General features: G+C 49.2%; 1 protein-coding gene and 1 long non-coding RNA gene across 7 annotated transcripts in view; one reads left to right on the forward strand and one right to left on the reverse strand.

Moving 5' to 3' along the window:
* The window catches only part of FHAD1 (forkhead associated phosphopeptide binding domain 1), a 130211-nt gene that overhangs the window by 42602 nt on the left and 59903 nt on the right, over window positions 1-27706 (reverse strand). For 4 of the 5 annotated variants that reach the window (XM_058304351.2, XM_058304348.2, XM_058304347.2 and 1 more), the window contains 8 exons: window positions 23570-23677; window positions 21729-21812; window positions 20893-21045; window positions 19875-20070; window positions 12305-12375; window positions 9729-9881; window positions 5381-5488; window positions 2048-2155 (listed from right to left, as the gene is read on the reverse strand). In XM_058304351.2, coding sequence (XP_058160334.1) covers window positions 2048-2155; window positions 5381-5488; window positions 9729-9881; window positions 12305-12375; window positions 19875-20070; window positions 20893-21045; window positions 21729-21812; window positions 23570-23677 — 981 coding nt within the window. The remainder of the gene's footprint in view (window positions 1-2047; window positions 2156-5380; window positions 5489-9728; window positions 9882-12304; window positions 12376-19874; window positions 20071-20892; window positions 21046-21728; window positions 21813-23569; window positions 23678-27706) is intronic. The other variant, XM_058304350.2, reaches the window with a different exon arrangement.
* LOC131279836 (uncharacterized) lies at window positions 9818-26763 on the forward strand. Of its 2 annotated transcripts, none has more exons than XR_011649744.1 (6): window positions 9818-9898; window positions 11090-11221; window positions 17128-17197; window positions 17919-18117; window positions 19501-23198; window positions 23633-26763. It is a non-coding gene; the product is annotated as an uncharacterized lncRNA (long non-coding RNA). The 2 variants fall into 2 exon arrangements; XR_011649745.1 differs by having other exon boundaries at window positions 17128-17178; window positions 23633-25948.

Raw genomic sequence — 27706 nt, forward strand, 5'->3', positions numbered from 1 at the left:
CAGCCCCCAGGTAGGGCTGGTACAATTGCCCCCATTTTACAGACGAGCAAATGGACACTGAGACTTAGGCAGGAGGAGGCCAAGGAACGCCCCACGGTCCCACAGCCGGGAAGTGCCGGTGCCGTCGTAGACTCCAGACCTCTGCCGGGACCACCCTGCTCACGGCCTCTGGACCCTGCCTCACCTGTCCTCCTGAGCCCCACCGTGCCCCACCTGGAGGCAGGAGCCGTGCTTGTGCGCTCATACCTAGGCCAGCACAGAGCCGCACTACCTGGCAGGTACCTGGGCCCTGGCCCGTGTGTGTAAGGGTGCTCTGGGGCGGCTGCTGTGCACAGTTTGGATCCCACCCCTGAGCAAGGTGCACTCTGTGTCACTGCCGGGCAGGGGCTTGACATGCATGGATGCACACTTGCACTTCCCACCGAACCTGTAAGGTGATCCTGTCACGACACAGAGAAGGCAGGGGACTTGTCTAGGGTCACACAGCACGTTGGGGCAGAGCTGGGACTTGAACCCAGAATTGACACTTTCAGCCCACCAAGCTCTCCTGCGTCCTCCAAGCCATGCCTCACCTCACCCACTCCTTGTCTCCTTCCCTACTTTCTCTCCCCGACCCCGCATTTGGTTTCCACTTCATTCTGGTCTCAGCGTCATTCCTCTTTCCCTTGGCTAACCTGGGTCCCCGTCCTTCTCATTTGTGCCCCATTGCCCAGGGGGGCACTCTTGCCCCAGAAGTTCCCTGGGTGGCTCCTTCTCTCCTCCAGGTCTCGCTTGACTGTCACCCCCTCAGAGAAGCCCACCCTGACTGCGATTCACTCTCGCGCATGCTCTCTCTTATCTTTCCCGTAGCACTGTGTCTCTCTGTGGTGGGCTGCCTTCCCCCTGCCAGCACGGGAGCTCTGGGAGAGCCTGGGCCTGCTCTGTCTTGCTCTCTGAGGTGCTCTGGCACCCAGGGCCAGGCCTGGCACACAGTGGGTGCTCTGGAATTATTTGCTCCTGTAATGAATGAAACCAGCTCAAACGCTTCACTGCGTCATTAGCTCTATTTCCGGAAGTTCTGAGAGAGCCGGCATGTGTCTGTCCTCCACCCCAGAGCCTGGCTCATGGGGATGCCATTGTGGGTCACCCACTGCATGTCCCCCCAGCCCCAGGCTTCAAGAGCCCCTCTTTGACCCCCCGGGCACCACTTGGGTGTTTGGACCGGCTGAAGATCTTGTCCCTTAGGCTTAGCCTTGGGGCCTGCCTGGCAGGGCCGCTCTGGGCAGGTGCGGCTGAGGGGCCCAGTCCCCAGGTCAGTCCGGGTGGGTGGGTGGCCGCACGCGGGTGTCCCCAGCTCTGTCTGGGCCTGGACTCAGATACCCTTCCCCCGATGCCACGCTCTTCTGGAGGGTGCCCTTCTCATCCGCTGCGGAAGGCATTAGCCCTGGTGCTTCTCTGACGTGCCTGCAGTGCCACCCTGCACCCGCCTACTGCGCGTTGCCTTGTGATGTTTGTACCTCTTACTCATCCGTCAGTCCAGGGCAGCCCACTTGGGAGTCTACAAACCCGGGAGGTGGGAGCCAGGAGGGTGTGTTCTCCATGGCTGTGCTGAACCGCATCATAAATATTAATACCTTCCCGGGACGAGGAGGAGGGTGCTGGCCGAGGGGCCGGCCTGGACAGCCACCCAGGGGGCCTCTCCCAGAGTGTATCTCTCGTCCCCACGTAGCTGAGCCTGGGTGGTGCTAAAATATTAGCAGCAGGAAACACTCACAGAGGGCCATGGCCGAGTGCAAGTCTAAGCACTTTCTCTCCATTACCGCGTTTACTCCTGCGAGGTCGGGGCTGGTGTCACTCCCACTTTACAGATAGGGATAGAAGGTGAAGCGACCCGCTGCGGTGAGCCACCCAGGAAGTGGCAGATCTGGCCCTTCAAAAAGAGACGCTGGCCCTGGTCCGTGCATGCTGCACACCACACTCTACATCGGGGCACGGAGACGTCTGGGCTCAGAGCGCCTTCCAAGGGGTTTTGACCTCTCAGCCCACATCCTCTCTCTGCCACTCCTACCTCCTTCTGTTGGGTTAAGTGATTCTCCAGATCTTGAACTTTTCTCTTTTCTGTCTCTAAGGCTTCCTTTGATTTCCTTTTCTCATGGGCCATGCTGCTCTCCAAAACCTGAAAGTCAATGACCAGTCCTTTTGGTTGCCTGCACGGTTGGGGGAAAGTGCTAATGATGCTCACTGCAGTGGTGACTGCCTGCCAGGGCCCACAGCAAGCACTTGCCACCCAGGGTGACACTTACTCTCACAGCACAGAGGTGCTATCAGTGGCCCCATTTCATAGACGAGGAACCGAGGGACAGGAAGTTGGTGAGTGGCCCGAGGTGCGTGCCATTTGTTAGCAGTGAGGCCGGAATTTGAACTCTGGACCCGGGAAAGCATGATGCCTGCAAACAGGTTGTCCTTGGTAAGGAACAAGGGAGCAGAGGGAGCCAGGCTTGCCTTATTTGGGAGCCCCAGCTCTTGTCGCTGTGCCAGGCAGCCTGATAGAAAAGGAGCCTCTCATTGATAATGGAATTTCTCATGATTGGAAGAAATCCCAGTGAGTGAATCAGGTTTTAAGAGACAGCAGTGTACTGAATTAATGAGCCATGATACACCGATTTCTAGAAGGGGGATGGGAGGCAAACCTGAAGAAGTGGTGATATGGTAGGGTTTAGGGAAGAAAGTCTGGTTAGCATTTGGTGTCTATAATCAAGGAATTCATCCGGGAAATCACTTGCAGATAAGCTAATCAGCTAACTGGCTGCGTGCACATCATTAAAGGATATAAACTGCAGGCAAGGCCCCTATTTCCAGTCACTGCAAGAAAGGGGACCTCAACTTCCAGATGGGTTGTGTTTTAAACACTGCGTGACTGCTAGCTGTTGGGAACTTGGAATGCAGTTTCCGTGATAACCCCCGATAAGGCCACAGAAGCACTCAATACATAATATGGCTGAAAAACTATATATTTTCAGTGAAAAGCAGTTAAAAAATAAAAAAACATAACCCAGCACTCCAGTGTTCTAATACCAGCCCTAAACAAAGCAGAAAAGCAGTGACGTCATGGGAATTTCACGTTTATTTTGAATGTTTGAGGCAGGTTGCTGGGTAAGACAGTTTCCTGTAAATTGAGAGAGACTTCTGGGCCCTTTCCAGGGACTTAGAGTTGGCTCCACTGCATGTGCTCTCACATCTAAACTCCAGACTCTCCTCGGCCACTCCTCTGCAGCTCAGACGCTCACTACTGGGAAGAGACCGCGTGGCTCACGCGTGGTCCCGTCATCCTCCAGAGGCCGGGGGCGGGTAACAGGCATGACCCTTCGAACATTACCTCAAAACCAGAACTGTGACCTAGGGATTCTGCTGTCCTTAAAGATTTGTCTGATAATGAGTTGGAAGTTCTAATAAAAAGAAAAATCAAATAACCATCCGAGGTTGAACGAAGTCAAGGCTGGGTCCGTGGTTGGGACTTTTGGATCCCAGGTTTCCCCAGTGGGAGAGCACGGAGAGGCTCTGCCTAAGGAGAGGGGGGCTGGCATTTTGACAGACCTGGGGTACCCCGGCCACAGCCCCTCTGCAACCAGGCTGTCTCCCTGCTGTGGTTTCCTTAAAATTCTCTTATGAAGTCCCCCAGAACCTCCAAATCTCTAAATTCAAGGGCCTTTGGCTTCAGTGACTCCTTAGAAGACCACTCCCCTCTCCTTGCCACCCCTAGAGGAATAACTCAGGGGCACTGTTTACGGGGGTCTGCACAGCCCAGCTGGGTGGGGCTTCCCAGGGACCTGAGATTCCGGTAGCAAGAAACAACATGGAAACATCTTCTCACACTGGATCAGAGCACATTTTGTGGGTTTTGCCCAGTGGTCTCCATGGTGGGTGGGCAGGGGTTTTGCACTGAGGAATGAGGATGGAGCAGGGATTGAAAGAACACAAGTGCCTAATTAGAAGTGGAGGTAGAAGTTGTAGCAGTGATTATAATATCAGCTCTCATTTCTTGAACGATCCTTCTGGGTTGGACGCTTAATTATATATTATCTCTAGCCCTCACAGGCACTCTGGAGTGTAGGTGGGTATTGGTAGATTTGCTGCAGCTGGCAAGTGGCACAGGCAGGATTTGAACCTATGTCTCATCTAGCTGCAAAGTCTGCTTTCTACACTACTCTGTGCTGTATCGAGCTTGATGGACTAAGGAAAGCGTGTGTGAAAAAGACTCTGGGATCTGAGGGTGACGAGAAGCTAAACATGAGTCAACAAGGTAATAGAGCTTTCCGAAAAGCTACTTTGGGTGCAATTAAGAGAAGTATAACATCCTCAACAAGGGAGGGGAGAGTCGTGTCCTAGTCCTGCTGTGTGGCTGGAGAACTGGGCTTGGTTCTGCCTGCCACACTTTAGGAAGAAAATAGACCATGAGTTGCAAACTCGAATGCCTATAGGGGCCAGACGGATACCAAAAATGAAGTGGGCCGTGTGTAACACAGTAGGGAATGGTGATGATGTGGGAAAACTGCTGCTTCTTGGATTGGCCTCGGCCCCTTTTTGCCTGGTAGAACTGAGGGCCAGATTTTTCACTTTTCCAGAGAAGATGAAATCTGATTCTCCATAAACTCTGCGGATTTTAAATAAAACACCCTGGGGCCAAAAATAACACATCTGCTGCCCTTGTTCAGGCAATGGGCTTCCAATCCGTGCCTTGTGGCGAGCAGGGCAGGTCAGAGAAGGGCCCATGCCCAGGCGCCGGCCCTGTGAGGCACGTAAGGCGGAAACTGGGGCCTGGAGAGGAGCAGACCGAGGGAGCATGTGCCTCTACCTTCAAACATCTAGAAGACTTTTAGGTGCAAGAGAAAGTGGAGGCAGCCTGCAGGAGCCCAGGGGGTGGTGGCGGATCGAGGTTCTTCTGGGAGAAGGGGTTGGCCCTACCTAAAGGAGGAACTTTCTGCCCGTCCATGGGGTCAGCACTGGGATGGACTGCCCTGGGCTGCAGGAAATTTCTTGGTGGTGGAGCTAAGGCTGCATCATTTTAGGCTGTTAGAGGAACCACTCTGTAGTTCATCCATTTCTATGCTATGTTACACATCCTCCAGGCGGAAGATGCCACGGCACCAGTCCCAGCCTGCTGCCCTAGCCTATTGGTGACAGCTTTTGATGCTGTTTATAAGATTTTCCCCAGTGCTTGTCCAGGCTACTACTCTAGGGTCCTCTCCTGGAGTATCCCAGGCTCCCCACAGCCGCTAAGACCACCCAAGGACAAACTGCCCTAGGAAGGTTCTGCCACACTCTGTCCCCTTCCAAACGGTTCCAGACTTACTTCCATGGGGCCCTCAAGCTCGAGCTGACTTTATCTCCCGGAGCCGCATACCTCCTTCTGGCGGGTTAAGCGATCCTCCAGCTCTTGGACTCTCTTCTGCTCCTCCTTTAATGCATCCATCACTCGGTTTTTCTCCTCCACAAGGCTTTCCTCCAAAACCTGAAAGTTGATGACCATTGTTTAATAGACGTAGCCATTGAGGCAGGAGGCGAGACTCTGCCAGGCACTGCCTGGGTTAGCTCTTCGTTCCTCACCACGGCATGGCCGAGGCCCAAGAACACGCGATCTGCAGTCTGACGGACGAGTGAGGAGCTACTAAAGCCTCAGGCTCCCTACTGCGCAATGGGTCAGAGGACTTACTGCATTGGGTTCTTGTGAGGAGGAGATGAGATGAAGGAGGTGAAGTGCTGGCGCCGTGCCTGGCACATGATAACTGTTCATTAATAAGGGTCAGCCACTTCTTTTGCCATCCTCACTTTGCCAAAGAGGAAATGGGTTGGCAAACTATGGCCAATGGGCCAAATCTGACCTGCCACCCGTGTTTGCAAATGAAATTTTACTGGAAACCTCCATGCCCATTCGTTCATGTGTTGTCTATGGCTATTTTGTGCTACAGCATCAGAGCTGAGTAGTCGCTACGGAGACTGTGCTGCCCACGACACAGAAAATATTTACCATCAGACCCTTTACAGAAAGTTTGCCAACCCCTGATCCGAACCCTTAGGGTGAGCACCAATCAGGTGAACACTGTTAACAATGAACAGAAAGAGAAGATGAGATTTGATGAAGGAACCTAGAATTTCTTACCATTGAAAAAGGAGTCCTCAGACAAGACAGGATTAGCGAGAGGGAGCCTAATTAATGAGCTTCCACACACTTTCAGAGAGGGTGGGTGTCATATGGTATGAGGAAGTTTCATTTAAAATTGGGGCAACTGGCACTACCCCGAGAACTTTCCAGGGATCCCCTCATCAGTGTAGATTGAGAAATGACCCCCAGTGGAGCAACACTGCCCAGGAGAGGCGTGTGGCGGCCTGGGCGGGTACTTGGCTGCCAGCCTCTCTCTGCAGGGGCAGAGCTGAGCTGAGGTTTGTGGGGTCTGGGGGTGTGAAGCCAGCCCTGGGGGCATGGGCTTGTTGGAGGCTACAGATGGGCGTCTGGGAGGCCCAGTCTGGTGCCCAGAGCTGGGCCCACCGTGGCGGGGAGGCGACGCGAACGCCCACAATGGCAAAACCAATCCCAAGATGGGAAAACAAGACGCACGGGGAAAGCCGATTCGGGGTTGAAATTCAGGAGCCGGGAGGAGGACGTGGGTGGAGACTGTGAAGCGTTTCGAGAGGCCCAGGAGCGTTCTGGCCCTCCCCCCCCCCAGTTTAAACCTGAAAAGCGCGGGCTTCCGCCCGCTTCCCGGCTGCGCTAAGGTGGCCTTTGTGCAGCGCACACGCCACGGTTTGGGTCAGGCGGTGCTTGCGGCCCAGGCGGGGCACCGAGGAGGCGGCGGGAGGAGCCGGGAGGCCGAGCTGGGTGCTGCGGTCTCGCGGGGCGACAGGAGGGGACAGCTCACAACCCTTAGGTCAGGAGCTCTGGGTGGGGGGTGGGGGGGCCGGGCCTCAGGACTTTTAAATCTAAACGACACAAGTGCCGCCAAAGCGAGGAACCTCTGATCTAGGATGATGGAGTGACGGTAGCTAAATCCAAGGCAGGTCCCTGAGTCTGTATATAAAAGAGGGCTAACTCTAAGACAGGGGTTCTTAACCACGGGCCCGCGGAACGATTTCAGGGGTCCGTGAGCTTGAATTGAAAGAAATCATCTCAATTAGATGTTCAACAGGATATGCGTGTTGCCTTGTCAAATATTACACCACAGGTTAATGTTCTTATTCAAGATAAACAACAGTCTGCACATTGACATTGGATTATTATTTAATGTGTTAGGAAGAAGCGCATATGTATAGTATTATGCTTTATTTTAGAAATTATTTCAACATATGTAACCGATTTCCTTTGTAATTTTATTTTATACAGTTAAAAACATTATTCTTGGGATGTGTTGATGCAAGTATGAAATATTTGTTAATACACAGTATAGTGTTGACTTAGTATGATTTTTATTCTGATGTAACGTGTTCTGAGTACAATGGATACCTGCCTGCAAAAAGGTTGCTAAGGATGGGGGAGATGGTTTATGGTTTTATGAAACTGGGGTAAGCCTGAATTTCCAAATGACCATCTGAACAGATGTTGAACTGTATTAGGTTATAAGGTATTGAAATTACGGGGAAGTTGTAAAATGTAATTTTGAATAATTCTAAAATTTCATTTAAAGACATGTCAATGTATCTGCCGGTACATTCTGAGAAGGGGCCTGTGGTTTTCACCTGACAAAGGGGTCTCTGAAACAAAAAAGGTTAAGAACCCCTGCTCTAAAACAATGGTGATAATTGGCTTATTATTAAGTGCAGAATCTAGCCTTCTCCAGAGATTCTGAGTCAGGGCTTCTGGGCTGGGCCCAAGAATCTGTATTTTCAAGGAGCAGCCAGGTGGTTCTTAACAGGCAACTTTGGAAAAACCTTTCACTAAGCCCTTGCTCCTGAAAATGTGGTCTGTGGCCCTGTAGTCCTGACGCTGGCTAGTAAGATAGGGCATCAACAGATCTGGAACCTGGTAAGAAGCCCACATGGACATCAGTAATCCCAAAATGGCTGCTGGAAGACCCGCCCAAGATTCTGCCACTCAGAAGACTTCCTCCAGAAGCCAGGAGAAGCCCTGGATATTCCCCAGGGGCTTTATCATTGGGCTTCATGGGAGATTGATAGGGGAGATAATCAATCAGAATGGCAAACAGCTGGAACTCCTCCCTGCCATTAGCAAAGGGGTGCGATAATTAATGGTTCAAAAAACAAAAAAACAAACGCAATGCCTGAGCGCTCTCTCCCCGCCCCACCCCGCTGTGGACCCCTTCCCGCCCTCTGCGCACCAGTCTTGCCGTTTTCCCTCTGTCATGTGCCCATGCAAGTAAAACCTGGGCATTTATAACCTATAATGGGGAATTGTAGTCTGTATGTCAGCCCTCTTTATCCCTTTCAGCCCCCACCTCTCTACCTGGGATCCATGATCTCCCATTTCTTGTCCCTCTCTGAGTAAATTACTGGCCTAACTCACTGGATGTGCTCTTGAAATTCATTTCTGTAGTATAGTCAAGAACCTAGACAAAATCTGGTAATAGTATCAGTACCAGCTGGGAGCTTTTTAGAAATGTACTCAGCCCGGACTTACTGACATTTTAACAAGATTCCCAGATGATTTATTATATCGCTGGAAGGTATCTTCTGATTGGCCTAATTTCTAGAAAGCAAAGTAGCAGTTTTGGTTATTTGCTTTCCCTGACTTATATAAAGAGAAAGTAAAAGACTGAAATAATGTGAAGTTGGTCTTGCATACACTCAGTCTGATGGTTACAAAGTAGGACCTGGATTTATGAAAACAATAGTGTAACTGAGGGTTAAGAATTAACAAATAATTATGATTACTAAATCATTGCCTTGATGCGTATAAAGGCAAAATAAAAGGCGACTATCTGAAATCGTTGAAACTGGCTGGATTTAGCCTAGACCTGCAATTGGGAAGGTCACTCTAAACAGGTCTCACCCCATGGTTACCTAGACCAAGCTTCCCCCTTGTGTATGCTTACTATTATGACGATAATTCTAGGCTGACCTTATCCTTGTTTATGGCTATACCAAAACTAGGCTCACCCCTGTGTGTGCTTACTACCCGGATGGGACCACTCCACTCTCTGCAGTTTAATGTCCATATGAAGGACCTTGTGACTGACCTTTGTTCTGTGTACCCCTATCCCAGATCCTCGACTGGCCTTGGCTGGGTACTGCACCCACCCCATCTTGTTCAACCCCTTAATGTTTACTAATGAAGGAACCTGTGTCCAGCTCCACTTCAGTTATTCACTAGCACCCCGATGATAAAAACCATTAAAATTTCTGCTGATCCGAGAGGCAGTTCTGGGGCCCTTTAAGGCAGCTGACCTTTGTTTGCACAAACTCTTTCCCTCTGAAACCTCAGTGTCTCAGGAATGGGATTAAAGGAGCACTGAGGGACAAGAACTCACTTTCGCTTGGTATAACAGGAACAGAGAATCAAATAAGGATCATTTCTGCAAATTCCAGTAATCCTGCCTTTTCATGTTGCATTTACTCTGAGTTTTGGAACTCAAGCTCCATGTTAGTTTCTCAAAAACCATTCACACTGTTTCATTTAGCTCCATGGAGCCAAATAAGGAGTTGCTGAGATTTTCCCATATAAGTACATGTCTTAAATTTCTGATAGCAAAAGGCATTTCACCAGTTTTCTGGTAGTAAAGAAAATGACAGGACCACCTTACCACTTTCTCTTCCTTCAGCTGTTTGACCCTGGCTTTCAGCCTGTCCTCTTGGTCTAGCCTCTCCTCGTACAGCTTCTTCTTTTCTGCCAGATGCTCCTGCAGCTTTTCCTTCAGCAAAGACTGCTGAGATTCTTGGAAACTGTCCATCCTGATCTGAAATGAGAGAAGAGGTAAGTGAACTAAGGAGTCATTTCCACATTTACCTTTGGAGAGTGTGTGATAGGAAACAAAGGTTTACACAAAGCTTTATTAAAGATGCAGAAAAACTGCTTAGCCCAGTTACTGGTAGGGAAACAGTCAGGTGTACTGGTTAAGAACTCAGACTCTGGATCTAGATAGAATCTCAGCTCTAGTTCCTTCTAGATGCTTCCTTGTCTAGAAAATGAGGATGCTAATAGTATCTACCTCATAGAATTTAAAGATTTAATGAGTTAATGATGGAAAGCTTTTAGCACTGTGATCAGCATATAGTAATAGTAGATGCTCATTAAATGGTAACTAGAATATTAAAGTTATTGTTTTCTGGGTTTAAGAGAAAAAGCAGTGAGCTACGAGTCAGGAGGCCAGGAGGCCTGAACTTTTGTCTTGATTCTTCCACCAGGTAGCTGTATGACTTATGAAAACTTCACCTAGCCTCTCTGGATTTCAGTGTCCATATCTGTAAAATAAGGAGAATCAACTATATCAGGGGTTTGCAAACTAGAGTCCACAGACCAAATCTGGGGCACTGCCTATTTTTGTAAATCAAATTTTACTGGAATGCAGCCATGTCCTGTGGTAGCTTGAATCACGCATCCATTTAAACATGGGCACCCAACTGCTTGAGCCACATTCGCTCCCCGACATGTTCTGTTTTTTTTTTTAAGATTTATTTTATTTATTTTTCCCTACCCCCTCGTTGTTTGCATTTGCTGTTTCTGTTTCTTATGTGCTGGTCTTCTTTTTAGGAGGCACCAGGAACCGAACTGTGACCTCTGATGTGGGAGGGAAGCACCTAATTGCTTGAATCACCTCTACTCCCTCCTTTGTTGGGATTCTTATTATGTTCTTCCTCCTTGTATCCCTTGTTGCATCATCTTATTGCATCAGCTTGCCGTGCCTGCCTGTGGTGTCAGCTCACTGTCTCGCTTGCCTTCTCCAGGAGGCACGGGGAACCCAACCAGGGACCTTCCATGTGGTAGGCAGGAGCTCAGTTGCGTGATCCACATCTGCTCCCTCTCCACCCCATGTTCTTAATCCACATTCCTGTGGTGTGAACCCATTGTGGATAGGCTCTCTCAGAGATGCTTTTTTAGGTTAAGCGGTGGTTAACTGAATGAGTTTGGGTCTTGATCTGGATTTCTGGAATCCTTTGAAACCAGACATCAGCAGGAACCCAGAAGAGGAAGGAGAGGACGTGGCCATGGGAGGGGGAAGCCAAGGATTGGTGGTCAGGCAGAACGCCACTGACTGAGGGAGGAAGCACGCCTTCTAGCCTCCGAAACCGTGAGCCAGTAAGTCCTCGTTGTTTCAGCCAAAGCCATTTTGTGGTATTTGTGGAAGCAGCCTGGGAAACTAAGATGCGCGCGTTCATTTTCATAATGTCTATAGCTTCTTTTATGCTACAACAACAGAGTCGAATAGGTGAGGCCGAGGTGGCAGAACTCTCAAAGCCTAAAATATTTACCATTGGCTCTTTGTAGGAAAAGTTTGCTGGCCCCTGGACTAGGTGTTCTCCATGGTTGACCAAAATAATGGTGGTCCCAATTCTTCACCCTCCCTCTATCCATGTCTTTTGCTCTGTAACTCTCAGTGCCCTTCCCCATCCTGCCCCTGACACTGAACTTGGCCATGGGACTTGCGTTGGCCAATGGGATGTTAACAGATGGAACACAAGCAGTGGACTGAGAAGTCGTGCATGATTGGGCCTGCTCTTTCTTGCACCTCTGCCATGGCCATCTGCTTACACCCAGGAGAGCCTGCTGGAGCAGAGTAGAGTTGCTTCAGCAGAGGCCAGCCAAGATCAACCAAAGGCCAGCTGACACCCAGACATGTGACAAGCCTGTCCAAGATCAGCAGAGCCACCTAGCTGCTGACCCCAGATCCATGAGCAGTAAAGGCCACTAAAGTTTCATGGTTGTTTATTATGCAACATTATTATGGCAATAGTTATTAGAGTGAGGCAATCCCTAAGGATTGTTTGGCCTCTATAATGTTGCCCTTAATTAGCTTTTGGTAAATCTGCTGCCTGTACTGCAGATAGCTGCACTTCTTTCCACTACATTTAATAAACAAAATTCCTAAAATCTGATGGCATGTAAGTTTTTCTGGCTTTTGACAGAAGAAAACAAGCGGTGTGGTCAGCCGAGGAGACCAGACAGGGATCAGCCTTCTGAATTTGCCCTTGCCCTCCCGGATGACCCTCAGCTACCCTGTCTGAATCTCTTCACATGAAAATGGAATCATCATTTCACCTCTTGGAGAATGTGACCTGAATAACTAATAGCGAGAAAGCAGGGTTCAAGTGCATGGTGCTGTATAAATGGCAAAGGGGGGAGCTGAGATGAACAGATTACAAAAATAAATGAAAAGATTACCTGAAGTTCCTGGCTCTGGTTCATAATTTTCTGATAATGTTCCAGAAGGTATTTCAGATACAAAGACAGTCCTTAGAGAAGCAAGAAGAAAATAAGTATCAATGCAATTCAACTTCTTTGTTTTCTGAATAATGTCTTCAAGCTTGCAGGCAGGTGGCTGAGGCCAGTGGTTGACAAGCCCAGGTTGGGCTCAAATCTAGACTTCTCTTTGGAGATGGAAAAGAAAACCCACTGGTAGAACACCTAAGTGTTACTAAGTGCCTGTTGTGTGCAAAGTGTGTGCTAGGTGTGGGGCAAGATACGAGGCCGGAGGCCCACGTCCTCAAGGAGCTTACAGTTTCGTCTGAGAGAGAGGAGGTAGAGATGGACCATAGGAAACATGACATTCTCCAGGTGTGTGCAAGTATCTGCTGGAGGAGGCAGAGAGCATCGTCCGTCCAGAAGAGCAGAGGAGGCTCTGTGGTTGAGGAGCCTTGGGGTGTGGGCAGTGTAGAGTAGGCAGACTTTGGAGAATGGGAGGGAGAACTTCTCAGAATGGGGATATGTTAGGCTTGATAATGGTCCCAAAGACATCTGTCCTAATTCCTGGAACCTGGGAATTCTACCTTATGGAGCAAAAGGAATGGTGCAGATGTGATTAAGTTAAAGATTTTGAGATGGGGAGATTCTCTTTTTAATCTGAGTTGACCCAATATGATCATGAGGGTCCTTAGTAGAGGGACGCAGACTTGACTACAGAAGATTCTACCCCACTGGCTTTGAAGATGGAGGAAGGGACAGACCATGAGCCAAATAATGAATATGACTCTAGAAGCCGGAGAGGGCGAGGAAGTGAATTTTCCCCTAGAGTCTCTGCAGGGAGAGCGGCCTTGCAGACATCTTTATTTTGGCCCAGTGAGACTGATTTTAGACTTCTGTCCTCAGAACTCTAAGAGAACACCTTTGGGTTGTTTTAAGCCACAGAGTTTGTGGACTTTGTTATAGCAGCCATGGAAACTGAGACAGGGGATGAAGGCAGGTGGGGAGCTGGGGGAAAGGCAGTGTACTCCCAGAGGGTGCTGAGCTTATCTGAGCTGGAGCAGAGGATGGCAGAGGGTAGGAGTGGAAGCAGAGTTGGAGGGGAAGGTTGAAGCCCAGTTGTGGCAGGCCGAGAACTGCAGCCTCAAAAGTTTACCTGTGATTTCGACATGGTGGCTGTGTATCAAGTGGGTCCGCCACTCCGCGGTTAGTGCATTGCCTCACTGCATGGTCTGATCATCACCCCACTCCAAGGTGGGGCAGCCAGGCTCTGAGAGATGAGCTGCCAAATGCCACACAGCTGGGAAATGGCTGAGCCGGGACTGGGCTCAAGGCCAGGGTCTGAGTGATGGCTATCGCGGCTGCTGACTGAGTAGTGAATTGACTTACAAGAAGAACGATGTTTCAGAAAACAACTGGGCTAGATTAGGGGGTTTCTCAACAGAGGCACTACTGGCATCCCAGACCAGATGCTTCCTTGCCATGGGGGCTGCCCTGGCATTGTAGGATGTCAAGCAGCATCCCTGGCTCTGCCCACCAGATGCCAGGGGTACTGTCCAGTCATGTGGCGCCAGTGTTTCCAGAGATTGCCTAACGTCCTCTGATGAGAGGACCACTGGATTAGAGGCAGGGCGCTTGGCTAAGAGCCTGAGAGGCATCCGGGCCTTCAGTGCTGACATTCTGGGCGAGGGTGGGAGAAGCCTGGACAAGAAGCAAGAGGGGGAGAGAGCTTTTTTCTCAGGGCTTGAATGGTGGCTCCCCTGACGAAGAGAGGAGGGGAATGGGACGGGCGGAGGCCAGGAGCACGCTGCTCTGCTCCAGATTTGAAAGGTCAGGAGGGAGCGGGACATGCCGAGGGGGCAAGGCCAGCGCCAGCCCCCAGAGGGTCCTTCTGCGTATTAGGAAAGGGCGCCCTTCCTGCTGGTGGGCACGGCCCCGGGCCAGGGGCCCCCGCCTGTGCCTCGGCTGCGCTCCTGGCAGCCCTGCTTGCTGATGTCCATCTGGCCGTCACTGCACATGAGAGGCTCTTGAACGTGGGGTGGAGAGTTTTTTTGATAGAAAGGAGACGAGAGGGGCACCCCAAGGCGGCATCTGAGAACGCTCGAGTTAGGGCAGGACTAAGGGAAGGGGGCTGCCAAAAACAGCCAGAAAGGAGCAGGAGGGAGGCAGTGGGTGCCAGGCCCTTAAGAGTCAAGGGGCGAGAGGGTTTCATGAAAGAGAACCAAGAGCATTGGGGGAGGCCAGAGAGAAGGCGGCCTCAGGAGAGATGGAGGCCTGTTGATGCAGGGGGATTCCAGGCCAGTTGGACGGCAGGGGCGGAAGCAAAGGAACAAAAACAAAGTAAGAAATGGGTGATAAAGGTCAAGATCATGGGTGGGACAGGAGTTAAAAGAGGATAGAAAAGGTGCTAGAGAAGCAGTGGGTTCACTGAAAAATTATATTTTCAAGATGATAGAGACATCTCGAAGTGCATGTTTGATGGCAAAGGGGAAGGAGCTAACAGGGAAGGATTATAGGTGCCAGAGATGGGGGCCATAATCCAGGACCTTGTGTACAAGGTCCCCTGGGAAGGAGAGAGAAGGGGAGACACAAATAAGAGGGGGAAGAGCTTCATCAGGAAGTAGATGGCGGAGGTAGAGGGTGGGAAGAAGAGACGGGTATAGAGAGAGAAAGGAAGGGAGCTGAGCATGCCTCATACCCTGCTCTTCTCCAACTTTCTGAGCATTGCCAGCAGGAAAGAGTAAGGATTATACTACTATAAAAATAGCTATCAAATACCAAGCGTTTGCTAAGTGCCAGGCATCGTGCCAGGACTTTTATCCATGTTAGTCTCCAATCATTATAAACAACCCAACAGGGAAAAAAGTATTTGCAATTTATAGCTTTGCAAACCCAGACGACACCCAGCAAGGGGAAGCTACAGAGCTGGCGGGTGATAGAACCAGCTTTCAGACCAGGTTTGTCTTTCCAAAGAGATGGGAGACCGGACAGGGAAGGTTTGGACTGGCGAGTGTGAGGTGTGCCCTGGGAGAGGTATGTTCCAATGATGCCAAGGTGGCAGCCAAGCCCAGGTTGCCTGTTTGTTGTGGACTTGGGCTACAGGATCTGTTGTGGACGTGGATGTGCAGGGACTAAACTGGGATGGGTCTGGAACTTGGCTCAGAGGCAACTTGTGACCCAGGAGCCAAAGGGGAAGGATCAAACCATGGTGTACTGCAAAGAGGATTAAAAGGAGACAGGAGTCAAATGAGGGTGTGGAAGGGGGGGAGGGGAATGTTTGATCAGGTTTCTGGATTAGACAATGGACTGTTTTCCCTCTTTGGGAGAAGTAGCAATTCTTTATTATATTTCTGGTTACAAAAGTTTTACATGCTCTTACAAAAATCCGAGCATTACAGAAATCCACAGCATGGAGTGTCCCTGCTGTAGCTTCAGTGTTCCACACAGGGGAGGGCACACAGAAGGTGCTCAATGAAAAGTTATTAAGGACTGAATTGAACATTCTACATAATCTCACCCTGCTGCTACAGTTTGTTTTTTCCTCCAGATTTTTATTTCGGTTAGATTCTGACTTTTAAAAAACAAAAATGGGAGAACACTATGCATACTCTTTTGCAATGTGCAGTTTCCCCCCTTTTAAAGATACTGTATATCTTGGAAATCTGAAAAGAATGATTTTTCACGTATGCAGGAAAGTTTTTCATCTATATCAGAGCCTTGCAGAAATAGACACAAATAACTGAGCTTGCAGAGAAAAATGTAAAAAGTCCTTTCTTCGCCTTATCAGAAGAAGCCTGAGAAAGCAGGCAGGGGGAGTGTGAGGCATTAGCACTCAAGGTCCCTCCCCAGCCACCCCCAGATGTCATCAGTCAGAACTTCAGCAGCATCACACCCTTGTTCCTATCTTCTAGCCAGTCATGATGTCACCAGATAATGCATCACTGGCCTGGGTGTGCTGGGGGGAATTTATCCCAGCAGAGCCACACCTAGTTGTGACTGGTCTCATTCCGTGGGACAGCACCCTAAAAGGCAGGTAGCCTGCTGGAGAAGAGCACAGGGGTTTTGAGGGCGGAGGGACGTGGGTGGGAGGAGGGCAGCTGGGACGCAAGTCAACCGTATGACTTTAGGAAGGAGACCCAGAAAGGGCTCCTTGGGCTTCAACTCAGCTGAGTGTTCAGGCCTAAGAAAACCCCGTTGTTGCCCAGTGGAGGTGGGGTAGGGGTGCCAGGTAAAGTCACTCTGATGTGATCCAATCAGGCTGTGCTGCCTGTAATTTCCCGCCTGCTGCCACCCACATTTGAGTCAAATCCAATCAACAAGTATTTGAGGCTGATGACAAGAGCAGCTCCCACTTCCCAGGGGCTTACTGTGTCCCAGGCATCACAACATTTAAGCCTCACAGCCACCTAATGAGGTTTTATCCCCATTTTATAAGTGAGTACATGGAGGCACAGAGAAGTCAAATAACTTGGCCGCACAACTATTGAGTCAACCAGCAGAGGAGCTTCAAACCTTGACAGTTGGTCTCCAAAGGCCAAACCCTGAACCATTCCACCCTAACGCTGTGGGCCGTATCTGGTTGTGGCTCATGGTCTTTGTTTGCCTAGCACAGTTTACCTAAGTTCTATCTCTGCCCAGTTCATTCCAGAACTTGGCCTCAGGGAACTGGGCATGGACCTGGTACCTCTCTGGATCTTCAGAATTCTGGGGCCACAGAAGGAACCCAGACATGAGCATCACAAAGCCCAGGTCAGTCTGTGACCTTGGGCAAGTTTCTTTTCTTTTTCTTTCTCTTTTTTTTTCAGGAGGCACCGAGGATTGCACCTGGGACCGGTACATGAGAAAATGGAAAACAGGTGCTACCGTACCCCACGGGCAAGTTTCTTAATGTTACTGAGCCTCAGTTTCTTTATCTCGCTCATTGGGTTGGTGGGAGGATAAAAGCGTGCAATGCATACCAGACACCTAACAGTGCTAAGGAACCAGGAGGAACTAAATTAAGCGGAGGCTCCCAGCCTGTTTTAGGAACTGAACCCAGATGGCCCCTTAGCGTGTGGATGGTGATGGAAAGGTTGGGGAGGCCCTGTTGGCCTCAGCAATGGGAAGTACCTTGAACCACCTTATCCTGGTGGAATAATCCACGGTTTTCGAGCCACAGCTGACTCATTTCTACAGTGAGGATGATGGTGTGTGCCTCAGAGGGTACTGCGAGGAGCTGAGATGTGCGTGTACACCGGTTAGTTTATAGACTGTACGGTGCTCAGTAACGAGGGCCTACCCCCATCATCATCATCACCTTCACCATCACCCCGTCCTCATCACCATCATCGCTATCCTCACCGCCACCCTTGTCACCATCACCACCATCGCCGCCACCACCATCACCATCGTCGTCACCGTCACCCTCCTCCTGAACGTCCCCCCTTGTGACGACGGCTCCGTGCTGGGCATTTGGTCCAGTGATGGAGAATATGGGGGATACTTTGGTTCGGCCCTTGCTTTTGTCTTTTGGGCATAATATCCCTCTCTCTTCCTCTTCCCTCTCTCCCTTCTTTCCTTCCTTCCTTCACTTGCTATGTGGCACATGCTCTTCCAGGTGCTCGGGATGCATCACTAATAGCCATCTCCAGACCAGATCTCCAGGAGACGACTTCCCCTGGCACCTTGTCTAGGATGGCTTGCAGGCACCTCGTGCCCATCTTCCCGCTCAGAGCTGGTCTTCCTCTTGTGTTCTGTACTGTGGATTTTAGTGAAGGAATCAAAAATTTCCTTTGATACAAGCCAGAAACCAAAAGGTAAGTGGGCCCCCACCCTCTTGCTTCCAACCATACCCAATACCATCCCCAAGGCCTGCTGAGCTTCCTCCTAAATGCCTGGCAATCTCTCTCTCTCCCTCCCTAACCCCAGCCTTGTGTGGGCCACCTTCTCTTCTGATGGCCTCCTGACTCATCTGGTGCTCCATGCTGGCCACCTTCCAGCAAGTTCTCCACTTGCAGCCAAGACGATGGTCCCCAGATACAAACCTGTTCCTTTAGTTCCTTATTTAAAACCTTTCACTGGCTTCTCACTGCTCTTGGGATGAAGCAGAGCTTCTTACTGGGGCCCTGCCAGTCCTGCAGGCGCCCGGCCCTGCGCCCCACACCCCACCCCTTTCCCCGCGCACTCTCCTGCACCCTGCTCTGGCCCTCGCCCCGCCCTGCACCCGCGTCTTCGAGACCCTTGTGATCCCCGCACTCCCCGCACCGCACCTCGGGGCCTTTGCCAGGCTCCTCCCTCCTCCCAGAAGGCTTCCCCGCCTCTTTGGCCGGTAACTCCTCCCCCTCCTGCCCGGCGCCTGTTCCTCTTGACAGGGCAGTGCCCTGTACTTTGTGACACGTGTCTCCATTTCAGTTTTATCTCGTTTGAGGGATTTTTCTGCTCATGCCTTTCCCACCTCGTCCTGGACAGTAAACCCTAGGAGGGCAAAGATATTGCCTGTCCCGCCCCCCAGTATTTCATTGTGAAAGGTTTCAGCATATGGCAAGGTTGGAGGGATTTTCCGGGGAACACTTGTGCACCCACAAACCTGTTTCTGCTCCTGCTCTCTCCCCGCGCTGCACAGTGCCTGCTGTCGGGGGGCGCACGGGAAATCTCTGTTGGATAAAGGTGGTTCTTCCCCTTCCCTTGCAGGATAACACCTTTTTTTTTTTTTTAAAGCTGTTTTATTGAGACATAGACACATGTCATACAATCTATCCAAAGTGTAGGACAACCTCTTAAGGAAATATTTGGAGAGAAGTGAATAGATATATTGCATTATTTCTAAGTGTGGAAAACTAGAAACAACTTAAATGGCCACTATAGGGAATTGGTTAAATGATGGTGCATCCCACGTGATGGAATTCCTTGCCATGAATAACAGTGACAATGTAGAGCTTATGTACTGATATGGCAGTGCACTCATGATATAACATTTTAAAAACAAAACTAATGAATATTGGGTATGAAAAAAACAAAAAAGAAAAAAAAAGAATCACCAGGTATAATGTGCCACTACTTTTTGGTAAAATTAAAGAAATAAATGTGTAGGTAGTGCCCACCTGTGCCAGGAACTATTCTAATAGTTTACATATCTTAATGCATTTTAATCCTCCCAACAAACCTAAGAGGTGGGTTCTCTTATTATCCCCATTTTACAGGTAAGGAAACTGAGGCACAGAGAGGTTATGCAACTTGCCTGGAATCATTCAGCTATTTCCATCAGAAAATGACTTGAAAGTTACCCACAAAATATTAACAGTTGTTACTGCTGAGAGGTGGAATTTGGCACGATTTTAATTTTCCTATTGCCATTGCAATGTCTCATTATTCTTCAGTGATCATGTCCTACTTGCATGTGTGTGTGTGTGTGTTTTAAAGAAAAATCACTTCTCAAGTGGAGAAGCAAAGTAAGTCTGAAGAAGGGAACACTTGGCCAACACTCTAGAACCTTCCTCAACAGATGTCCCCCCATGATAAGATTCCAACGGCATTTTAGAGTCATGCAACTATGTAAGAAGGAAGTCTGAATAACCTTTGTCAGAGCTGGATAACTGGATGCCGACGTTCTGGAGGAGATGCTCCGTGTCCTTCAGCCAGGACAGTGAGAGGCTCAGGATGTCCACTGCTACCTTCTGGAGCCCCAACACGGGTGGGCTCAACTGGAGACCCTGAAGAAGGTCGACTTCCTTCTTCAGGTCATCGCTACAGCAGGACATTTTCATGCAAGCCTGCAAAGAGACGGGGGCATCAGGAGCCCGGGCGCTGTGGCCGGAAATAGCACCCAACCAGACTTGCAAAGAATGTTCTTGGCGTTGCCGTGAATGCCCACAACGGAACATGCCAGTTTTAGTGGCTTTTTCTTTTTTTGGAGGCTTCCCCCACCCTCTCTAATTTGGGCTTTTGGTGGTCAAAGTGACCCAACTTTTAGTTCCATGCTATTCCGAAGCCAAACTGCCACCTACCATTTGGCTGAAATAAGAACCAAATTTGGCTACTTCTATTCCTGCCGAGATCAACACACAAGCTGGTCAGAAAGCTTGGCTCCCTGATTTGAAAGAATGCTGACAAGTCGACATTTGCAGACTGCCCATATATTGCTGTTTATTTCCAAAGAAAGCTGAAGCAGCTGACTGCTCGAACAGGAGATGTTCCTGTGTGTGTTTATGTGTGTTTTCCCGTCTCCTCCAGTGGAAGAGGGTAAAAACAGCCTTTCCCCTGCTGGACCAAAAAATAAAATGCAAACAGCTAGCAGGAACATTTATTTGATCCTCTGAAAATAACATGGGGGCTTTTGTCTTTCTTTTTTTTTTTTTTGGAGCCTGAGGTTTCCCAAAGTCAGTATTTAAAGATGAGCAGGCATCTTTCCTTAGCCATACAGAGCTTTTCTGGGAAGCATTTTCTCAAACAAGTTTCTCCATTAAGAAAAAAGGTTGGATTAAAAAGCACAGCCGTCTGCCCAACCTTTTCCTTATATAGACTCCACTAAAGCTGGGCAGTTTTTCAAGTAAGAGGCACAAAAATTAAGTGGAGGGGACATTTGTGAAAAGCACCTGGCAGCTATCTAAGGACGTCTTCAGCTTTTCAATGTTCTCTGCAATTTCTTCTTTTTTGGAGTTGCTGAGCTGGGTTTCCTTCTGCAGGGACCATTTTTTCTGCTGAAAGTTGATGTTGTCCTCAGTGACCTGAGTAATTTTCTCTATTAACTGGAGAAACAAAAGAAACAAAAAGATTTAAATTATGTGTCAGTTCTGGGAGAAGGAGCACGGGAGAGCATCAGCTCAAGTTCCCACCTCAGCAGGTGAGGCCAGAGGTCCTGGCGTGTGCTGATGGCCCTGGAGGAGGACATGCTTCCCAGGACCAGAGCTTATATGTTTGTCCCAGATTCATCTGCACTGCGGCAATACTTTATAACCCTCTGTCTGTAGGCAGAAGGGCAGGTTCTCCTACACCTGACGGGAACAGTCCACGGCATGGTTTCTGGCCCACCTTTTGGCACAGAGAGTTGGAAAGAATAATTGGAAGAACCGTGCTGTCACAGTCACTACTGCCAGCTTTCCTCTTCAGAAGGAACATGCCAGAACACATCAAGCGAGGAGGCGGGCCCCCTCCTCACAGCGCTAAGGAAGGTTAAAAGTGTGTCTGGAGATTAGAAATAGGCCTGATGGGTTTAATTTGATTTCTGCAGGAACATTTCAAGGGAGCTTCACTGGCTTTTACTTGAAAAGCCAGGAAATCCCATAAAAGCAAAACAAATCTTTATGGTGTAGCAACAGTGCGAAAAATATGTGCCACCAACAAAAACAGAAACATATGCTCCCAGGGTCTGGAATCCCAGATCCCTGAAGAAGAGAGTGGAGGAGTCCTGCTGTGAGAAAGCCAGACAAACCTGTTGATCCGAGATGAGTTTGTCCTGGCCCGGCTTCGCGCGTCCGTAGGTGGCTTTGATGACCTGGCTTCTGAAATGTTCAAGCTGCAGACCAAGGGAGGGCGACAAAGTCAGTGGGGGCCACTGAGCCAGCAAGCCTTGGAGTGGCACTTCCGTCATGTGGGTCCAGGAGAAATCAGTGAGAGGAGTCTGCACATTTTTCAATGGTCATTATGTGTTATTAAAATCTTTACCTCTCACTGGAAGTGCCAGGACCCCAGAAGAAAAGAGAACCGTGGGTTTTAATTAGTTTTTAGGCACGCCCCCTGGCCCAACTGGTGCACACGGTCAGCACACACGGCTTGAGCCCCCAGAAGAGGTGCCTGCTGCCAGTTAGCCAGTGGGAAGCCTGTGGCCAGGAGCACTCTTGGTAATTGCGAGGTTGGCACCAGACCGTGAGATAAATATTGAGGCTGCTGGCCCAAGTAAACTGTATAATCAGCAAGCATGCCTGGGGGAGAAGAAGGCTCTGCCTTCTGCCATTTTGTACCCTAGACCGTCAGCGTCCTGAAGACTGTGTCCAGAAGGCTCTGTATCCCTAGAGCCTGCTCCGGGGCCTGGCAGAGAATAGGCGCTCAAAAAATGCGCCTGGAAGGGCTGTCTATGGGAACATCGGCTAAAGCCAAGACCCTCTAGCTCACTTCAGACAGCTTTAATGGAGTGTCTTCTGGGTGCTCAGATTAAGAATCAGGGCTTAGAGAATTACAAGTCCAAGGTGTCATGGGTTCTTTCCAGAAGTCAGAGGCAGAGCTTTCTCTGGGAATTTACCAAAATGACACTCCATGGCCTGGGTTTTTGGGTCCACTGGCAAAATCTGTATGGCAGTCAACATCACTATCTTGCTTGTGCCTCTGAATTTCAGGGTGCAGGGATAAAGCTCAGGTCACACTGGTGTCCTGGTGGAGGCTTGGACACGTGGAAGTGCTGCAGGAGATGGGCTGGTGACATGAAGGGATTCTTAAAGGATTGCGGTTAACTTTTTTGGGGGGTTCACAGATGGTTCTGAGAACCCAGTGAGTGACATAGCAGCTCTCTCTCCCAGGGGAAACAAAAAGCACACACACACGCAAAGGTTCCATGGGTCCCCAGACGGGGTTGCCAGGGGAAAGCCCTGGAGGAGGAGATCCAAGGTGAACGCCCTTGGGGGCTGATTCTGCAGGACCGTGTGCAGCCATCTCGGGCTCCCGCTTGCCCTCCTTCGGCCTGGGTGAAGCCTCGCCGGCAGGGCTGGCCCCACGGCTGTGTACATTTAACAGGAAGGACCTCTGGGCCGTTAGAGGAGACAGCTGCAGGCCAGCCGGGCCAGAGCCTGCCCACCATGGAGCCCAGGACTTGGCCATCTAGCATGAACTTTGGGCATTCTGGAGTTGCGTGTTAGTGGAAGTGGCATTTCCTTATGGACACTGACTGCGCCTGGGAAGAAAGGCAGCGGTAAGTGTTGGGACGAAAGATGTTAGGGAGGCAAGGCCGGAAGCACCAGTGGGGTCGAGGGGCTCCAATCCTTCCCAAGAGGGAACTGCAAGGCTGGTCGGTTGGAGAGGCGTCGAGCCAGGGTGGGCTGCCCGGGCAGGGTCTTAGGAATGGCAAACTGTTAGTGGGGAGCTTCCCAGCAGGACTAACCCTCTTAGACACATCCACTTGGGTGCAGAAGCCACCCAGACCTCTGCCTAGGAGGTGAGGGGGAGGGTGGAACCACATCTGTCCTACCTCGGGCTGCCTGCCTCACTATCCCCCACCAGCCGCTCTGGTGGGAAGGTTGGTGGGGAATGAGGGTCAACTCAAGGCCTCTGGGGCACGCCTACCTGACCTACTGCCCTTTCCAAATTGATTTTAATGAGGTTCTCTCTGTTCCCCATTTCTTGCAGCTGAAGTAATTTCCTTCTGGAATCCTCCTGAAGTTTCTCTTCAACCTGAAATGATGATGAAAGGATGCGCTTGCTGCTAATGTAATCATAAAGCACTCTGGGGGAAACCTCCTGGAGGTTTAATGGCTGTGGGGGTGCCCCAAGAGGGGCAGGCACAGCTGCAGCCCGTGTGGCTGGGTCACAGATGTGAGCGAGGGGGAGGCTGGCTCATGAGGACTGTCCCCTGGGGGAAAGGACCACACTTTGCACCTTGTGCTCTGCAGTTTGTCCTTCTCCAGGCAGCAAGCCCAGTTCCATCCCTTACAAGCCGTGTGACTTAGGGAAAGTTTCCTCACTGCTCCGTGCCTCAGTGTCTTCATCTGTCAAGAAGGGATGATGACAGCCGTACTCACTTTGCGAGTTTTGAGGGATTAGAAAGGGTTAGAAGAGTTCCAACACTGGGCAAGGGCTCTATATGTGTGGTAGGTATTGCTGTAATCTGTGAACTATGGGTGGAGAATAACTACCTCGCAGCATCGTTCCAATAACATAAGCAACTCCGTGACTGGCTGTACCGGGTACTTGGCAAATGTCATTATCGGGTTTATCGTTACTATTTGTCATGACCATTATTTGCACACTCACCACTGGAAACAGTTCTGGGAGACTTGGGTAAGCAATGGCTGTTAAAGAATTACAGCCTGCAAAGGGAGGGGTTTAAAATGGGAAAACTTGCCTCTTTATTCCCCCTTGCTTGGGCAACAGCCAACTTAAGAGGAATTTGGAGTGTTCAATGCTACTCCCTGCTGGCCATTATGGGTCACTGCGGCTGTTGCTTGTGTGCGGTGGGTCAGCAAAAGGTTTGCTCAATTCATTTTTTTTTTAATTCATTTTTGACCCTTAAATGTTTAATGAGCAGGACCTATTGAACCTAGGGCTCTGCCACTATCAAGAAATGAGCCAAGGTCTCCTAAATGAAAGGAGTTTATGCAAACTCACTTTACAAACTGTTCATTGGGGGGTGAGAAGGGGTCACACAGATGTCATTAAACCCCAAAAAAGTCCTGTACAGCTTTCCTCTGGGCAGTGTGGAACAATGGAAAGAGCCTCTACCTAGCTATGCTACCTGGGAAAAGTCACACAACTTCTCTGGGCCTGAGTTTCCTCACCGTACAATCCTTTTCTGTCTAAACATGCTCCGACTTTTACCTGGGCACATTTTTTCCCTCATATGCTTCAAAAGCAAAATCTCAAAGAGTCCAAAATCCACAGGTAAAGGCTTCAAACCCAGAGTCCTTCTCTATGTCCCCATATGAATGGCCTCCCCGTCCCCCAGGCCAAACTCTCAGTCACATTCAGCTGCTGCCCGGTTCCCTCTCGCTCAGCCACTGTTTCTCCACTTACTCCCAGCACGGCTGCCAGAGAACAAGCCCTTGTCACTGCATCCACTACCAGACAGCTGCTGAGCCCCACCCTGTTCAGGAGCCTAGACCAGGCACTGAGAACCTGTGATGATGGGCCTCCTCGCCTCCGAGTCATCAAGCAACAGAGCGGCACTGGCTGATAAACACTCTGCTGTGATGGAACTTTCCTCTATCTGCAATGTCCTGCATGGTAGCCACCGACCACATCTGGCTATTGAGCACTTGCCATGTGGCTTGTGTGGCTGAGGAGCTGAATTTTTAATTTTATCTAAATTAATTTCAATTTAAATAGCCACACGTGGCTAGGTATTGCCATTCCCATCAGAGTCAGATGAACCTGGCTTCCAGCTTTGGCTTCCCCATCCCCTGACTGTGTGGCTTTGGGCGCATTACTTTATTCTGAGTCTTGATTCCCTCATCTGTAAAATAGGAATGATAATTTCTAGTTCACAGACTCGCTGTGAAGATAAAAAAGAGTTGAAATGTTTGTCATGATGCCCATTAACACAGGAAATTGTGGCTATCATTTTCACCATTATTAATCACAAATTTAATCATATTGGTCCCCAATCAAAAGCCCCATCGCTTGAGTAGTATAAGCCCAAAATTAATGAAAATACCAACTAAAGACTCAAGAAACCCATATGAACCCCAAGCAGGATGCATAAGAATGAACGATACCTAGAGAAAGCATAATAAAACTCCTGAAAGCCAAAAGAAAAGAAAATCTTAAAGGAGATAGGGAATAAAGATAACATAGATGTGCAACAGTGAGATTATAGCTAACTTCTCAACAGAAACCATGGAAGCCAAAAGATGATGGCATAATGTACTTAATGCTATCTAAAATGTACTGACAAAATAATTGCCAATGTGGAATTCAATACTCAGTCAAACATGTTTCAAGAATGAAGGTCATTGTGCTCCTGAGTGTGATGGAGTTGGACTCAGATGTGACCGCTCCACACATGCCTCTTCTGTCACTTTTACTGTGGTTGGCACTGAGGTTGGTGAATCTCTGGACTGTCCATGTGCCGGCTAGGCCCTGAGCCTCAGTAGAGTTGCAATTCCTACTCTCCGGTTCGTTGGCCTTACCAAGGTCAGCTAACAGGGAGGTAAGGATGGTCAACCACCACACCAGTCAACCACCACACCAGGGAACTGACAGAATCTATTGTAAGCAGGAGAATCCCACCCATCAGCCATATGAGATCTAAGCCCCGTCTCGATTTAGAGGTGGAGTGGACATCACAATCTCAGGGTCCTCAGGATGGAGGAATAAAATATGGATTAGAGTGAACTTACTGATATTCTACTATAGAATCATTGTGACTCTAGCAATGGAAGAAATTACATCATTGATCTGGAGACAGAGGCCAAGGGAACTGCTGAAGGTAGGGAGAGGGAAAAATAGGTATGATATTGGGGCATTGTTGGAGTTTTCCTCAATGATATTGCAGGGAGAGATGCAGGACATTATATATGTCTTGCCATAACCCACTGAATGGACTGGGAGAGATTGTAAACTACAACGTAAACTATAATCTATGCTCCAAAATGTACTCACCAAATGCAATGAATGTACCATGCTAATGAAAGAAGTTGTCGATATGGGAGGAGTGGGGGGTATGGGAAGTGAGGTATATGGGAACCTCTTATATTTTTTAATGTAACATTTTGTGTGATCTATGTATCTTAAAAAAAAAAAGATAATTAAAAAAAAAGAACGAAGGTCAGGGAGTGGAGGTAGCTCAAGAGGTTGAGTGCCTGCTTGCCATGTCTGAGGTCCCAGGTTTGATCCCCAGAGCCACCTAAAAACAAACAAACAAATGAAAAAACCAGCTCTCATTGGGGAGCAGATGTAGCTCAGTGGTTGAGCGCCTGCTTCCCATGTTTGAGGTCCTGGGTTCTCCTGGTACCTCCTAAAAAAAAGAATGAAGGTTAAATATGGGCATTTTCAGACTCATACACACACAAATACATCTGAGGGAATTTGTCATCAGCACAGCCACCCTGAAGGAAAGCCGCAAAGGGAAATCTTCAGGTTGAGGAAAAATGATCCCAGATGGGTGACTGGAGATGTAGAAAAGATGAGCAACAGAAAGGTAATACGTGGATAAATATAAATGAATACTGACTGTGTAAAAATACCAACAGTATCTTTCAGGGTTTTAAATATAGAAAGAAGTTTAGAAAATGAAAACAATGGCATAGAGTCTTGGAGAGGGCCAATGAAACTAAAGTGTTCGAAGGTCATTGCATTGTCCAAGAGGACATAATTACCAATTAATATTGGATTTTGGTAAGTCTAAGATGTATGTTGTTGTCTTACTATTATTAAAAGAGCAGCAAAGGGAAGTGGATGTGGCTCAAGCAATTGGGCTTCCGCCTACCACATGGGAGGTCTGGGGTTCAATTCCCAGTGCCTCCTGGAGAAGGTGCGCTGGCGCAACGGGCAGGTGTGGCGAGCTATTGCAATAAGATGATGCAACAAAAAGAGACACAAAGAGGAAAGACAATGAGAGACACAATAAACCAGGCTGCTGAGGTGGCTCAGCTGATTGAGTCCTTCTCTTCCATATGGGAGGCCCTGGGTTTTGTTCCTGGTGCCTCCTAAAGAGAAGATGAGCAGACACAGACAGCACACAGCAAACAGACACAGAGAGCAGAG

The sequence above is a fragment of the Dasypus novemcinctus genome, chromosome 9 (assembly GCF_030445035.2).
Source record: "Dasypus novemcinctus isolate mDasNov1 chromosome 9, mDasNov1.1.hap2, whole genome shotgun sequence".
Lineage (NCBI taxonomy): Eukaryota > Metazoa > Chordata > Mammalia > Cingulata > Dasypodidae > Dasypus > Dasypus novemcinctus.